This window comes from Sinohyriopsis cumingii, chromosome 4 (assembly GCF_028554795.1).
Source record: "Sinohyriopsis cumingii isolate HCF-2022 chromosome 4, ASM2855479v2, whole genome shotgun sequence".
NCBI classification, from domain to species: Eukaryota; Metazoa; Mollusca; class Bivalvia; order Unionida; family Unionidae; genus Sinohyriopsis; species Sinohyriopsis cumingii.
In genome coordinates, this window is record NC_142964.1 from 70,934,211 (window position 1) to 70,951,395 (window position 17,185).

At 35.4% G+C, this 17,185-nt stretch overlaps 1 protein-coding gene and 1 long non-coding RNA gene across 13 annotated transcripts in view; one reads left to right on the forward strand and one right to left on the reverse strand.

Annotated features, from left to right (window-relative positions):
• Nucleotides 1-9,984, reverse strand: part of LOC149801425 (tropomyosin-like) — a 60,997-nt gene extending 51,013 nt beyond the window's left edge. The window contains exons 1-2 of one of the 11 annotated variants that reach the window (XM_089955546.1): nucleotides 9,668-9,984; nucleotides 7,251-7,376 (exon numbers count right to left, since the gene is read on the reverse strand). In XM_089955546.1, the coding sequence (XP_089811672.1) occupies nucleotides 7,251-7,376; nucleotides 9,668-9,781 (240 nt within the window). In that variant the 5' untranslated portion in view covers nucleotides 9,782-9,984. Of the gene's footprint in view, nucleotides 1-4,856; nucleotides 5,632-7,250; nucleotides 7,377-9,667 lie in introns of those variants that run through there. The other 10 variants (XM_089955545.1, XM_089955544.1, XM_089955543.1 and 7 more) reach the window with 10 other exon arrangements.
• Nucleotides 215-17,185, forward strand: part of LOC149801426 (uncharacterized) — a 43,843-nt gene continuing 26,872 nt past the window's right edge. Inside the window, exon 1 of one of the 2 annotated variants that reach the window (XR_016420648.1) lies at nucleotides 215-1,896. This is a non-coding gene — a long non-coding RNA (uncharacterized LOC149801426). The remainder of the gene's footprint in view (nucleotides 1,897-17,185) is intronic. The other variant, XR_016420645.1, reaches the window with a different exon arrangement.

Sequence of the window (17,185 nt, forward strand, 5' to 3'; positions counted from 1 at the left end):
ATCTTAATTGTACTATGGTCTAATTCGATGCAATGTACTAACTCAGGTATGACTTAAAATTCAATGCAATTACAATTATATATATATATATATATATATATATATATATATATATATATATATATATATATATATATATATATATATATATATATATATATATGAAGTAACTATTGAACGGCTTGATAAATTGCTAAAGAGAGAACGCGGGGAGGGGGACTATAATTACCTTCAGTTACAAAGGGGAAACGTTCATTGTTTGTTGTTTGATAAACATTCTTCTACTGTTGCAAGTACGATAACTTTAATTATTAGTATAATGCCGCCCAACTATCCCGCCCACCGCAAAGTGCACTGTTACTTAATAGAAGATTTCTTTATTGATAAAGCAATACCTCTCAAACCACACCCCTTCGTCTATGTTACGATATGCCATCATGGCATTAATGGACGCATTGCGTTCCATTACGCTGATCATGACGATACATTAGCCACAGGCTTGGTTAGTAAAGGTGTGCTTAATATTTTGTTCTCCTTGTACAAAGGAAAACACGAAGAACAATCATTCAACACACATAATATTCCTTTATTTATTTCGTGCATTATCTTCTATTTTTTCTTTTTTTTTAAATGATATAGTCGTGGCCGTACTGCTCGGGACGGTTGGTGGTAGTGATTTTGGAAGTGGTGATATTGGTAGCAGTAGCAGCAATAACAATTGCTGCTGTTGTTGTGGTGGTAGTGATTTTAGTAGTGGTAGTAGCAGCAGTAGTGCTTTTGTTGTCGTTGCGACAGCCGTTTTGCAAACTTTTAAGCTATCAGTAACTGACGGAAATTTCGCTCTCAGCAATCAGTTGTAGGGTTAGTTTTGTTATAGTTTTTTTTCTTCAAATAATTACCATCAGCCACTGTATCTTCGTACAGCAATTATGGACAATAAAGATAGCGCTTTTTGCTGACGATTTGCCTAAGTGAATAAGCCACCAACCTCATAAGCCCCTCTCCCCTTCCAAACCCCCCACCACCACCACCATCTCGTGGGTTCCAAAAGTTCGAATCCCAGTCTCAGTTCAAATCCCAATCTCTCGAGTACTAGAGAATTATTGTCACATACATCCAAATTCGTGTTCTTCGGGTTCGACGGTTCCCAGCATGATGTCTTCTTATTATTAACATATTAAACCCCACCTGCGACCGGTGTTTTCATTAGCATTTGCGGTGGGGTAGTTACATTGTAAGACAGACAAATTTAAAAGCCACATTTGTGACGCGTGTAGGATCCAATGGTTGACGTGCATTTGGATATAGCAGGTTAAAAATCAACATCCTTGTGCTAAATATACTTAAACTAAATGTCATACGAGTTCGTTTACAATCCTGCACCTTAAACATGGTCCTTTTCTGTAACGGGAAAACAACACTTATAGTCCACGTACGTACTCTGAGGCTTTGTATATATGGTTCTGAATGAACGCAAGAGTTACTTATGAGCAGGAAATACACCAGATACTTTGAAATGCATTTGCATTAGCTGTCCTTAATATATTTTTGTAACGGATATCAAACTTAATAGCATCGTTTACAATGCCGACTTATTTGTTTAAACGGTTAACCTCTAATTTTATAAATCTTTTTCGTATGTGTCAGGTACTCCAAAGAGGAGCTTTTAAAATATGCATATCTAGCTTGCTGCTGTTGTGGGTTTTAAAGGCCATTATTTTCAGCACACGTTAGGGCTATACATTGCGGCGAGTATAAATGGTGCAAGAAATACCGGAAAGAACCATTGACCCGTGGGAATCTACTGCCAAGTTTTCTCGCTTACCCACATTGGCCGAGCCCAAGACTAAAATCCACAGGGATATACTAGTAGGTGAGATTGGAGACGGAGAACAGGTAAGGAGCGATGGATCGTGTGCCTCTGTGATTATAGCATTCCCATTAACAAGATGAGACGAACCAGGTGTATTATACTCTAAAATATTTTATAGAACATATCATCTGTAACGTTAAAATAGCAGCTGTTTATTCCATCTAAAAAAAAACAACGCAACACTGAACCAAAACAGAAAGCAAAGAAAAGCAATGCAACTAAAACCATGCTAAATATGGAAACATGTACAAAAGATACTTCTGTATATTTGAAACTTTGAAGGTTAGTAATTTATTTTTAAATAATGGTTGAGCATTAATAATAATAATAATAATAATAATAGTCCTTCAAAGAGACTAACGCCCATCTGTGCGAAACGAATTTCAGGAATTTACAATAAGACCATGTGTTCCTTGTAACTGCAGAGTTTTGAAACCATATGCGATATTCTTTAATCATACCTCATATCATAAAGATCACCCATTCTGGGCGAGTAGTGACAGAAAAGATTTTTAAAACGGTCATTATGGATGTAAGACTAGTACCTAATCCGATTAAAATCAGATCTCCACTGTTATACATGAAGATATGACAGCGACCACTTTAGGGGTCATGTTCTAGTAACTTATGTTATTACCATAATCGCTAATTTTAGCAGCTAGTCAGATGAAGTCTTATATCTTCGAGTTTGGAGACTGAGCAGTGTGGATACTGAACGATTTGATTCACTTTCAGATTTTTGAAAGATGTATTTCCTTTGGCTAATTCAAAGGACACAAGAACATGACCCCTAAGCGGTCGTCGTCAGATCTTCACACAGGACAGCGGAGATCTGATTTTAATCAGAATGGACTAGCACCATTTTTTTTTTTTTGACCAACAAGGTGTCTTAAGAATTCCAATGGTGAAAACCCAACGTTGATATATATTTTCATTCTTAGAGAGTAGAGAAGAATAATTTCAAGATATTACTTTCCTTTCAGGAGTAGCTATAACATAATGGTTGCAGTGGCGGCCATACTGGACGCCAGATCTGCGCCAATTTCATTAAAAAAACACATATCAATTATGATCTTCCGTCCAAGCAGAGTAGTGATAGCAAGAGTTTAAACTGGCGGCCATACTGGATGTCGGATTGATATCATTTTTATTCAGGAGCAACTAGACATCGCGAAAAGTCATTTGGTGAAATGACAGCGAGTAGTTGCGATAACAAGATTTTCAAGATGACTGCCGTGTTGGCTTTATGGGACGTCAGATCAATACCATCTTCATTTCGGACCAATTTGATCATGGGATAAATATGTATGTAACGTTTCAAGTCAGTCCTCTAAGTAATTTTGGAAAAGTAGGAGTAGGGATAACAAACTTGTGCTAACGGACGGACGGACGAAGGACAACCGATCATCCCATAAGCACTCCTGGTATGTGACCAATAATAACAATAATAATAATAATAAATTGAAAACAGAAAAGACATTTCTCTCTATCACCATCATCGCTATCGACGTAGCACTTGTTTAGTTTGTAATTTTCATAGCTTTTTTCACTTACCCAATAAGAATTTATTTTTAAAATTTTGTTTTACACTAAGTTCATTCTGTTATAAAATTTGAAATATTTGTGTTTCTATTTGTGGGGTGCTAATGGCTCACAGCAGGGGCATATATATTGGAGGTTAGGTGTCAGTTGAATTTGTCCCCAGCAAATAGTACTCTTGACTGTTTGAACGAAAACGCAGAAAGGTTTGACATGTCTAAGCAAAATGAACCAATCACCCATTACTCATAAATCGAATGCGTGTTGAGTAAAGAAATCTTGCAAAGTTCGCGGTTTGAAAAATTAGGGTTTGAATGCACCATGTTAAATCCATCTATGTTAGTTATGATGACATTTCATGGATGCATCTTCAACCTAAATGTACCTGGCTAAAGGGAAGAAACTCTTGTAAGCTTGTTAAAGTTTGAATCGCGTATTTGATGAAGACGGGGGGGGGGGGGGGGGAGGGGGGGAAGCGGTCTAGGGCCCTCGCAATATCGGATCACTTGCCAGTAGCTTCCAGTGGTCGGTGGTTTTCCGCGGGTTCTTCCTCCACCAAATAAGCTGGCAACCTGGACCAACAAGTTATTCTCCGCCTTTTTTCTTCGGACAACAATTTGATGCTCTACAGGTCGCCATATATCATATCATATGGAGAAAACAGCGTTAAATAACACAAAAGAAAACCTAAAGCTGAACTAGAAACTAATATAAATAAATAAATTAAATAAATAAAAAAAAAACATTGGTATGCAATTACAGCTCATGCACTTACAAATTATTGTCACGGGAGAATAATGCTCGTCGACGGATATAGGGAATGTGCAAAAAGAGAGAATAACAAACATAAACAGTTTACCGTATAGAATTTGAAAAAATAAAAACCATAATAAAAGCAAAAAATTTTCAATATTAATTAGAAAACATTTTAAAATGTCGACTTTTAAAATTAAATTTGCAGTATGAGCTAAATTGAAAACGACAATGCAGTAATGTTTAGTTAGCGAACGTTTACGGAATAAACAAATAAATGCAATTTGAATTTTTAAAAAATGATTACAAATCATAAAAGCAAAAACTAAATTTTTTTTGCAAAATAAATTAAGAAATCTTTATATATATATATATATATATATATATATATATATATATATATATATATATATATATATATATATATATATATATATATATATATATAATTAAAAATAGAAAGAATACGATGCAGCAATACAACAAAAAAACAAAACAAAAACAACAAAACAAAAACATTAAAATATCAAACTTCTAATTGACTCGAGGGCTTAAATAATGAATAACTAAATGCATTGATTATTGTATTATTTTATTCCATGCCTGATGACCATGCATACTATATGAGATGGTATTGGGATGTGGGAGGAGGTTAACGTAATATTTTGCATTCCAAATCAATAGGTCCTACCCGTTTTAATGACACCCGCAGAATGTTCTTCAATTCAGTTTCAATTATAGCAAACTTTATCATTGTGCTTGAGTTTATTCCTAACATTCCAGGGACGAAAATTCCCCCGGGACGATTTCTTCCGCTCTGCTGTCGAGGAGGAGGTAAATAATACACAGAATCTCCCTCCCCGCCTGATAATTCCAAATCCGAAAACAAAGGTTCGTTGCCGTAAATGACTCTATCATATTCATCCATATGATTCAAGTTAACGGAATTTCCGCCCTCGGGTTCGGGACGGTGCTTTGAAGTACTGGAAGAGGAGGAATTTCTATCCGTTTTTGTTTTATCACCACTCTTTTTAGCTTTTGTTTTTGTAGCACTTGATTTTTTGTCACTTTTTTCAGCAATATCACTGTTTTCCCCATCTTTCTTTTTCGTTTTAATTTTTTTCTTTTTCGTCTTTTTGACTTTTTTCTTTTTAATTGCATTTTCATCAGTATTTCCCGTATCCAGAGAAATGCTTGCAACGGAGCACTGCGATTCCTGGGAAAGTTCCGAACACTGTAAACATTCCTGGGAAACACGCAAAGAATCGTTCGATTTGCTAAGTTCACCATCCACATTCAACTGTGTCTCCATTTGATGTTCTTCAGACATGTCTAATTCACCAAAGGAATCCTAAAGTTAAAGTGCACTTAATGAAAAACTTCAGTAAATATCCACAAATTTACATTAAACTGGGAAAAAATCGTTTCTTTGTAAATCAACTGCGCAGGAAAACTGGAGACTACTAAAAATAGTTAGTTCCAATTAGTGTGATGATGCTCATTCGAAGGAACAGCCATACTGTCCAACAGATAAACAGAGCGCCGGATTCCTAACATGGTATTCCATATATGGCGAATGACGTCAGAGTATGAATCACGCTGGGCGCTACCTCTCCAGGTTCACCTGACCTAAAAATAGCTCTACAACACATGTGCATACAAGAGCCCGTGAGAGGCTTTGAAAAAGAAAAGATAACTAAAAGAAGCGAACTACATTTTTAGAAACAGACGATTTATGTAAAAAAAAATGAAGGAATGAATTAGTATCCATATACATATTTGCCATTTAAAAACAAACATTTGACAAGGAAGAAAGTGTATGTCTTCCTCACTAACTTAATGTCATTAATGTAGTAAAATACAAAAACACCGTTATTAGTGTTAGTAAAGATAATTAATAAAGCACGTGTTATGGCATAAACGGTCAAAGCAAAGCAAATATTAGTAAGGCAGCACAATAAAAGCAACTAGCTTCATAGAATTTTTTTCAAGAAATTGAATAAATATTTTTATTTATATTTTTTTAAGACATGCGTATCCATAAAACTATGATGTAGCGATCTCATTAAAATTAATTTATTATTATTATTATTATTAACTATTATTATTATTATTATTATTATTGAACTACGCCAAAAAAAAAGAAACGCTGTAAATTAAGTTCCGTGTACAGTATACTTCCGGACAGTGCTTTGCGTCACTACACCATAAACGGTTACAGTTACTCGCAAAGCAGTTTTCAACGTTGGCCTCGTGGAAACGGCTTTAAAGAGGAAACCCTATTTTCGTCCCCATGCATTTCTTACCTTGCTATCAAAAAACAAAATCTCACAAGTTATTGATAAACTGATATGCCCGTTGATTAGTGATTTCAAAAAATGAACCGCATGGATTATGGCCATATGTGGAGATCCTTTGTTATTCTTGGTGATAACGTCTCGTAGTGTTATGTCGGAATATACATACCTTTCGCCCAATGTCAATTCATATTATTACGACAAAAAGGCCGTACTATCGCTATTTTGACACAAAAATACAAGCTGTATAATGAAATGTGCCGATACCTAAATTGTTAATATACGTTTCGAAAGTGTTTCAACAATGAACTGGTGAAGGAACTGATTGTTGATTCTTCACGTATATTATTAAATCAGAAGCGTTGCTGTGGAACCTCTGGCCTCGGAATAAAGAACAATATCTCACATCCAAAACGCAAAATTTAATCCAAATTTCTCTTATTGAATCACACTCTGTCTCGAAGGTGTGAATCGGGTATACAGATCATTTAATTTCACTGTATCATTATATTTACTGGCAGTCACACTCAATATTTACAAATAATATAACCGAAGTAATTTTCCTTATCATGGCACACGTTTTACCGTATTTGAACATTTCATTTGATTTGCATTGTTGTACGTAAAGCAGTCCCTTTCCGGGTCGGTCGCTTCACAAATACAGAAATCAATCTACGACACATGCGTAATACAATGCCTATCAACCAAAATGTCTTTCATTTGACAAAGGATTCTGTATTAAAAAAAAGGACAAATGCAAAACGAAAAACAAAACACGGAGAGCTTACCTCAGTTACTCTCTTTTCAGAGGTCTCGAGTTTTACTACGGCCTCTTGTAGCTGTTCGTTAACTTTGTCAAAATCGTTTTCAAGGTGTTGGTGTTTCTTCTGCAGTACCGTTAAATCTTCCTCTACCTGAAAATATGAGTAAAGAAATTTGTCAGAATATTTGATGGAATAACGAAACTAAAACAATGAATGGCCCCTTTGTTATAGCTCTTTTCTTCATGCCGCAATATTAAAGATGTATAAGAACATCAACCTTGGACTCCCCCAAAACACAAACGTAGTTCACAGAACATTTATTATGATTACAACCCCGTTATAAAGAGTCATTTGCGTCGACTAGAAGATACTTATTATAACGACGGTTGGGGATCACTACAAAAAGTCAACGTAGACTATAAGTTACCAACACAGTTAGCAACATAAGCTATAATATTAGAAACACATTTTCCTTTCAATTGTTGTCTTCTGAACGATAATGTAACTTTCAAATGAATACTAGTATGAATCATCAGACCGCACACAGTTTCCGGGGTGGGGGTGGGGCGTTTTGCTTTCGGATGACGTTGGGCATTGCGTGTAGTGTCTTGCCTAATGACACAACAAGGCAATTGAACCCACGTTGGGCATTGCGTGAAGTGTCTTGCCTAATGACACAACAAGGAAGTTGAACCCGCCTAGTCTGCACTGTACTTCGGAGTACGAATCCAGCAAAGCTAGCCGCTGTAATACCGTGTGAACTTTTAAACAACAACTTGTAAATGAATGACCGCAAATTGAAAAGTATATGAAAAGTTTATGTATGTATGTATGTATGTATGTATGTATGTATGTATGTATGTATGTATGTATGTATGTATGTATGTGTCTATGTATGTATGTGTCTGTGTGTTTGTGTGTGTTCTTCGTTTTGCTTTTACGGGGAAAAAATGACCGAAACTTTAATGGACAAGATAATGCCATATATTTTAGACCAGCAAACGTGCACTAATTATAGAAACAATTGAACTACATATTGTGGACACAACTAGTATTTTGAGATGTTTTACATTAAACTATTTTAATACAACAATACCTTGAAATTGAAGGGCACTTAGATGAAACCTCAATTTTCATGCGGAAAAATGAAAACACTTGTCAAAGATGCATGCATCAGTCAAGCCATCTATGATATATGACCACTATTATGATACAATTTACTGATTTTTAGTAGATAAGACCACACTTCGAATTGATTTTATGCCAACAAATTACCGATACACCACCATGACTCGCTTATAAGGAGATGGTTACGTCGCACAAAACACCTACTGATCATAGTCTATGTAATTTATTATGCTAATTACGCCTAGCAAACTGCACAGACCCAGATCTGTCGGCGCATTATTATGCGATAGCAGATCTAGGTGTGTACAGTTTGCAGCTAGAATAAACTTATAAGCGAGTACGGATGGTATATTTAAAGCTGACAGGAGGAAAGTTGCGAGGGATGGCGAATATTCTAGGCAGATTGAAATTTTCAGTATTTTTAAGGGAATGGGTGTAAAGCAGTAAATGTTTTAGATAATATATTTTTTCTTGTATCTAATATAATTTTTTCAAGCACTACAATCTACTTATTCTAATACATATTAATGTTAATTATTTAAAACCTTGGTTTACGATGAGCAAGGTCATAATAATAATGCAATCTGAATTTCTTTGACAACTGCAGTCTCTCTTGTTCTTGATTATTATCTTCATATGTCAAACATCTGTATACATTATAGCACCGCATTACTACATATTATTACAATGTTGCAATTGATACTTTTACAATGTTGGCAATTGATACTTTACAAAATGCTAGTGATGACAAAACCTTGGCAAGGACAACACATATTTTTCTATATAGCAATATAAGAAAAAGCACTGTTGATTTAGCTAGGTGAGTAAGTACAACGCGAGCAGTACGCCTAATATAGCGAGCACCGATAATGCCAGCCACTTACGTAGGGGTTAGTGAAGAAATGCAGACTCACCAAAGATAAGAGCTAGATCAAATTTCAAAATGGCGGCTGCGACAAATGTTAACAATCTTACTCTTTGCCAAGCTCCACTATTTACCGTAATTGCAAACTAAGCAGCACTGAGACGCATTTGCATGACAAAACTGAGCAGTAACGAGACGCACTTGCATGACAAAATTGAGAAGGTGCATGGTTTAAGCGTACATTCAATTTGCGTGCATGATAAAGATGCGTGATAAGAAACTTATAAGAAATCAGGAAAACTGTTGTTTTCAGAAATTTTAAAAGTCTTGGATAAGTCTCTTGATTTTTTGTTTTTCTTACAGATATATTCAAAATGGTTCTAAACACAGGAGACTGTATTTTTCCTCCAAATTTTAGAATTTAACACATGTAATAAAAGAGTCATACCTTCGCCTTCTGCTCTTCCGTATCCCTTAGTTTCTGTTCTAGCTGCTCGGCCCTATCCAAAGCATTTTCCTTTTCCATTTTCATGGAAAGCATCTTTTTCTTGATTTGATCCATTGCTATTGGTATACTGGTTCCTTCTGTTCCTCGAAGAAAATAAAATAGAAAGGGAATTCAAAGGCAGAAGGGAATGTTCGAAGATCTGCAGACTAACAGCCAAGAGGCTCTGTTGCTATCAACGATGTGCCTTGTGTGTGCAACTGCAGACTCGAAAGGGCAATGCTGAAGTAAAGCAAGATATCGGCCAACTGCTAAGTAACCTCCAGGAAAGATACCAAAGGAATGCGGTATGTAGCCTATCAGAGCTTCTGTTTTAAAAGGGGTTTGGCTCTGGACCCGTACGTCAGCCTCCGGCCGATAGAATTACACCCATCTTTGGATAAGGCATCGTAAGGGACAAGGCTTTGGGAGATGCTATTTCAAGGTCGAGGGGTGACGGTGTACCATCATTGCATGAGATAACGAAATATACTTACGTTTTGGATTATTATGTCGAAATTAGAATAAATATTTTAATTTTTTTCTGCCATGCCTTTACTTATCGAATTTAACTTTCATTAACCTTTCTTTGATCCAGTTTGGAATAGAGACTTTACCTGTTTTACCCGAAGTAGTAGGTGATGAACATATCCCACGTTCAAGGAAAATCTCTATTTCATATGTTAATTGAGCCAGCAGATAAACGCGTTGAGTTCGTACCTACTACCTACATACATGTGTTGTTACCATAGAAACTGACTGGAATCGTTTAGAGTGAGTCTTTGAAGTTTCTCTCTAGCAGGTCAATGAAAGTTCCCAAAGAACATGCAGCAAATGGCTTACATCATGCAAGATGGAAACTATATTTTCCTGGAGAAAGAAGTGCATTTCTTTCTTTTTTTTATAAAGTTTAACATGGATAGCCGGTCCACAGTCCACATAAGTATCACAGTGTGCTTTCTGTAATGTTTACTCACACCCTGTGTGAGTTAAATGGATTAATGCCAAAATTAGCGATTGGTACTAAACACATGTACTACTAATCTTGTAAAATATTTCAAATGCGAGTGATAGATGTGTTAAAACAGAAATGTACAACCTATTATTTTAGAGGTATAAACAAGCGATCCGATAAAATTTGGAATTTTGATCTGATTTGAATTATATTTTGGAATACACATAAGCGTAGTCGTACCTGTAAAGTAATTACTCTATTTCGAAACAAAATTAGCCATATCACTCTAAGACACACACACACACACACACACACACACACACACACACACACATATATATATATATATATATATATATATATATATATATATATATATATATATATATATATATATATATATATATATATATATATATATATATATATATATATATATATATATATATATATATATATATATTATTTTTTATTTATATTTCTAAGGTGTATATTAGATTTGGTGGTGAAATTTCAAACTTCACTTAGGAGGTGGCAGGGGAGCAACATGATTGAAGCTGGCAACGATATTTGGGTCACTGGGGATCTTTATGGTCGCAAAAAGTGTCGTTGCCAATCCCCTGTCTCCAATATTAGTAATAAAAGTAGGTCACAATTTATAAAAGCAAGTCAAAATCTTATTCCTCATAATTAGAGCTGACATCCATGATCTTCAGATTTACGCTAAGAAAAATAAGTTTGTTGTTAAAAAAATTGCTATGTAATTGCATTGATTGAATGTTCAAACCTTTACAAAAATTATTAGTACCGTGTATATTCATATATCATTAATAGCTTTAAAAATCACACAAATTATTTCAGTCTGCCCTTCCAGTTTATCGCTATAAATCTAAACGTGTATTTAAAATAAATGTACTGATACATTGTGTTTGGCTGCTGAAAAGATCAATCCCTGAATAACATACAGCACTAACAGCATGATAATTAATAAATAATCAATACTAAGTTAACATTCTGAGCCGTCAGAAACCTTTGAAATGTTGCAGTTATCAGTACCAATCTAACAACCAACATAATTGCTCATTTTAGGACATAGTGATAGATTTTGTGTGAATACTGAAACATCATAATGTTTTAATGTTAATAAATGTCTATCAGAAGATCCTAATTGAATAAAGACACATCCAAATATGTTTTTTTTTTTTTTTTGGGGGGGGGGAGGGGGACAAGAATACCAGTCATCCACAAAGACGATTGTCGAATGCATTTGAGATATAAACGTGATGTTTATATTCTACTGAAATATCACTTTGGTTTTTTTATTAAAGCTCCTGTTAGTGCTAGATCTGAAAATTCTAAAGTTGTCCAGCAAAAGTATTTTGTCAACCAATATCTGCTTCAATGCTGCATTTCGCTTTTGCAAATATAAACATCCAGTCCAACAATAAGTATTGTTAAGGCTAAAACATCCTTCTAGAAAATAAAAGATAAACTGATCTATTTGAAAGCTAAAATAATTATCTATTTATTGAACCAAAATGGCCTTTACCATATGTCCGCTTTCCATTTTAGCGGTGTTAAACACTTAATTAAAAGGTTACGTATCATATGTTTATCTTACTGGGGTAACTTTATTTATGTTGATTAGATTTTTGCTGTGTCGTTGAAGGAATGAAGGAATATGAACTTTTGTCAGTGTCGACATGCTCACAAGTTGTCATGCTTTGTGGTATTGCTATTGACAAAAAGCAATTCTTTATTGGACATTGTGTCTACAAAAAAGATCGCATCTAGTTAGTTGGTTCTTCTTCGATGTTGAGACCCGTGAAAGGAGTAATATTTTGAAGTAGTCTAATTTCTACTTATTTTGTGGTCTTAAAAAGTCCGGATTAATAAGAGCCACACAGTAGTCAAGAAGTCTTTCTCAAGCACTTATTTTTAAGGCCTTGGAAATGCTTGCTCTCTCTCTCTCTCTCTCTCTCTCTCTCTCTCTCTCTCGTTTTCGACTGAAATTAGTTGGGTTCTATATTGTTGTTAATTCTGATCATATAACCTTACTTTGTCATGCACGCACGTGTGGAACCATATATCCTGTCTTGTACATAATCATCTTCGTAACCAAGGTTCTGATATGTTAACCCTATCTACACCTTGGCGGATCGAGCAGATATTACTGTGCTTCGAGTCTGTGAAAGACTAATAAAGTCATTTCTAGATAATAAAGAATTTTAAAGCTTTCCGGTGACTGCTTTCTAAGTTAACTGTTCTGGCATACAATTGGACCAAGGTTTTTTGGGGGTCAAAATGTGTCATTAAAATGTTTCCAGTTCACTATCAAATGAGCATAACTATTATTAAGAATACGCCATATTGGTCAACACCTACGCATTTCCTCTCTTTTGAATGAACGTCTCTCTGAATTTCTATCACTCTATTTAAACAATACCCCAAGCAAATAGACTACTGTTGAAAAGGCCCCTTCCCTCTTCCCGTAAACCCAGATAAAATACATGTCCGAATTCCAGTGAAAATCTTATTCTTTTATCTCGGATGTTTGCGCTTTACCGGTAATATTCATGTATAGTCTTTTAGGACTTGTAAAAACGTTGTCTTATCAGGTTTCCAGCCGTATAACTAATTATATGCGCAAATATTACCATCCATGTTCTAGATGGACCATTATTCACATGAATTTTATGCCTGGTATCATTTTGATCATTTAAACATTGTTAAAAATATTCGTTTTGAAGTTAAATATGTATATGGCGCATGCACTACAATTTATATGGCTGAACATTTCTAATTTTTAACGAAAACATTCATCTCTTCTGCAAAGTAATTGGAACTTAGAATCTAGACAACTTTCTTTTCCTTAAGTGCTTTCAGTAAAGACAGTTGATTTATCTTTTTAAGTTACATAGTTGACGAATACAAGATGTCGAGGTAACGACTTTGAAATGTCTCAGCAGTTGTTTAAGCTCCCTGATCTTAACCTCAATGTCAACCTCAGTGCACACAAGCCTGGCCTCTGAGACGTTATGGTGTTCAAGAAAGCAGAGTATCTTATCCTCAAACTGTATGTGAAACAATTCGCACATTTGATATGCATAAGGCCAGTGTTCGTTCAACATCAGAGATCAGTTATATCTAGCAGTCAGGTCCGATCTGTGACGCCTCTGATGTCACGATTCATGTTCATGAAGCACGGTATGTATTTTATTTGAAATATGGATAATCGGCTCTCCTTACACCCAGCATGATATAAACCTTAACTGAAAACTTAAAAAAGATATTTCAATGACAACGGGCTTGTTCAGGTTTGGAGAGAGAGAGAGAGAGAGAGAGAGAGCATAACCCATCCGAAGGTTTGGGGCTTTTGACCATAGAGATACACGTTGACTTAAACTGTCGTTACGATTTTCATTTGATCTTGACTTAGGGACAGATTTTTAGGACCCTTGGAGTTGATAGCGGCTTTGCCTACTTATTCTACACTTCAACATGACAGCTATCCATTCCAAGCTTTGCTTATACATAAAATCGCATATGAAAAGCTGAACAATAACCTTCACTGTTGTTAAAATGCGAGCTGGCGTCTTGCATTTGCTGTAATTGGCTAGAAGAAAATCACAAATAGTCATACCCTCACTACATCTTATGCCATCTTGCTCAAGTCTCTGATATCAAGTGTTTGGTAAACAAAAGCAGAGAATGGGGGTTCAGGCAGTGTTAGGAGATATTTTTTCTTTCTTTTTTTCTTCTTCTGCTTTTGCTGTTAAAAATAGCATTTACTTTTAAGCTGGTAAATATATTACAATACAAGGTGGATAAAGCGACAACAAGAACACACATTATTCCAGTAATGCGTGGGACGTACCTAAGGAGAGTAATCGTATCCAATAAGAATCTGTTAACAAACTTCCATCCTGATTCTGACAAATACCCGATGAAAACGCAGATCAACTTATTGACAAGTGCGCCTTATTTTTCATCAGATTGACTGTTTGACTATACTGAATATTTATATAGCGTTAGTTTTTCATAAATTTCAATGAAATCTTAGTTTATGCTGATATTACAACATTAATAATAATCTACTGCTTTATGGTTACTAAGTCGACTCATGGCTACTGATACTACAACATTAGCAATATGGGTCTTTATGGTTACTAAGACGACTCATTATCACTGATATTGCAACATTTGCAAAATAGGCCTTTATGGTTACTAAGACGACTCATTATCACTGATACTACAACATTAGCAATATGGGCCTTTATGGTTACTAAGACGACCCATTGCCGTTGATATTACAAAATTAACAATATGGGCCTTTATGGTTATTAAGTCGACCAATTGCCAGTGAAGTAGTTCTAAATAAAGAAGTGAAAGAACTCAATAAAGAAGCGAGAGAACACATGCTACTCCGGGGGGTGGGGGGACAATGGCGATCGCCAAAAAATAGTAAGGGAACGTCATTTCCACAATTCCATAATTACGTACATACATAAAGCACGCATCGGAATATCGATCTGAGCTAAAGTTTGAAATACGTCATTGAGATTAAACCAGTCAGCATCCTTTTATTTGAGAGAGAGAGAGAGAGGACAATCTGTTTCAAATCGGATCTCCGCTGTTATACATGAAGATCTGACAGCGACGGCTCAGGGTCATATTCTGGTAACTTATGCTATTACCATAATTGTTAATTTTATCAACCAATCAGATGAAGCCTTATATCTTCTCGTTTGGAGAAAGAGCACTGTGGATGAAGAGCATCAATGTGTACCGAACGAATCTGATTCACGTTCAGATTTTTGAAAGCTGCATTTCCATTGGCTAATTCAAAGGTCATAAGAACACGACCCTTAAGCGGTCGTCGTCAGATCTTCACGTAGGACAGCGGAGATCTGATTTAATCTGACTCTGGTGGAGGATTTCATATGGAGAGAACGCTTTGATTTGGTAACATTTTGAGATGACTCCCACGCGCCCAGTACACACTAATTGACTTGTTTTCTCTGTTGATCCCAAACAACTGATGAAAACTGCTTTTTTCTTTTGAGAATTCCTTATTATATGTTAATATTATTTGATCTTGTGAACGACAACAGTAAACAGTCTTTTATTATCACAGACAATGATGTGAAAGCATCAATATAGGCTCGTACAAGGCCCACCAGCCATTCGCGCTTGGAAAATACCACGTTCAGGCGACACGATCCCACCGTAATGCGTGTGCTTTCGTGCTCTAATTTTTAGACGACGAGCCTACGTACGAATATATTTCAGCTTCAGTACAACGCGATTTTCAACCCTCATAAATAGTGTACAAGTTGAATTTCACGATTTTAAATTTTTAATCAAACAGAGGGAAAAAACAAGCATGCAAAGTCGTTCATAATAATGTTTGGTGTAATTGCTCTGTTAGTTAAACAGCGCATAATAACTGGTTAACTATCAAGCGGAAAGGGTTAAGTAATACCCGACTTTTGTAAATTAAAAGTGTTGATGCCTATTATTATATATACATGTAAAACATATATTCAGCATTGCCAGATGTAACCTACAACGTATTCTTCTAAAAATCAACCCACAGGAAAACTCATTCATGGACGAGGATTGAACGCATACTGCATCTGTCGAATAGTGCATTAAATAATCTGTATAAATGAGTGTCATTATGCAATTTTAATAGTATAAAAGGAAATTACGCATTGCTTAAATATAATAAAATTCTATTTTACATTAAGTTCTTTAATTTCACAACGTCCTAAGAAATCAGTGCAAGCTTCGTCTTGAATTCCAAATCTTCAGCAGGCAGTTGTATTCGATTATTACACGGGCGAACTGAACTATATATGACAGGATTAGCAAATAAGTCCATCCGTGAATTAATTGTACAGTGGCGCGCCCTAGTTGCTATTCCAAGCTGTTACCTAATCACTTCATTAAACATCGAAGTCGCTTAAGTGTTGCATATATCGGCATGGCTCGAAGCGAAACGAGACTATACACATGCACGCAAAGTTTAGGTACATTTATTGTCGATAACGCATGCAATACTGATTAGGACAGAAACTAAGAACACCACTTTTTCAGGGCCTATGATAAATATATGTTGTATATATGAACGCAGTTTCGCTAACCAAGGTTCCGATGTTGGCTAGCGAAAATGATATGAATGGGGGATTTTTATTTGTCTTTTATACGTTCATAAATAAGAAAACACCTTTAGACACGTTGTCAAGAGGGTATGTATGTATGTATGTATGTATGTATGTATGTAATATTTGGGATATGTCTTAGATATTCGTGAAAAACTGTGAGACCTATTGCATTGAAAGGGTTCTAAATCGATAATAAGGGAAACTAATCGTTTTCAGTATAATTCTGCACGTGTTGTATTTGTTTCCACAAAGAAAAACATATCTAAACTATACTGTATGACAGTCATAAAGCGTAATAGTAATGTGGTGCAGTGAGATTAATCCTCATGAAAAGTTGAGTTGTATTTGCTTTCCTTT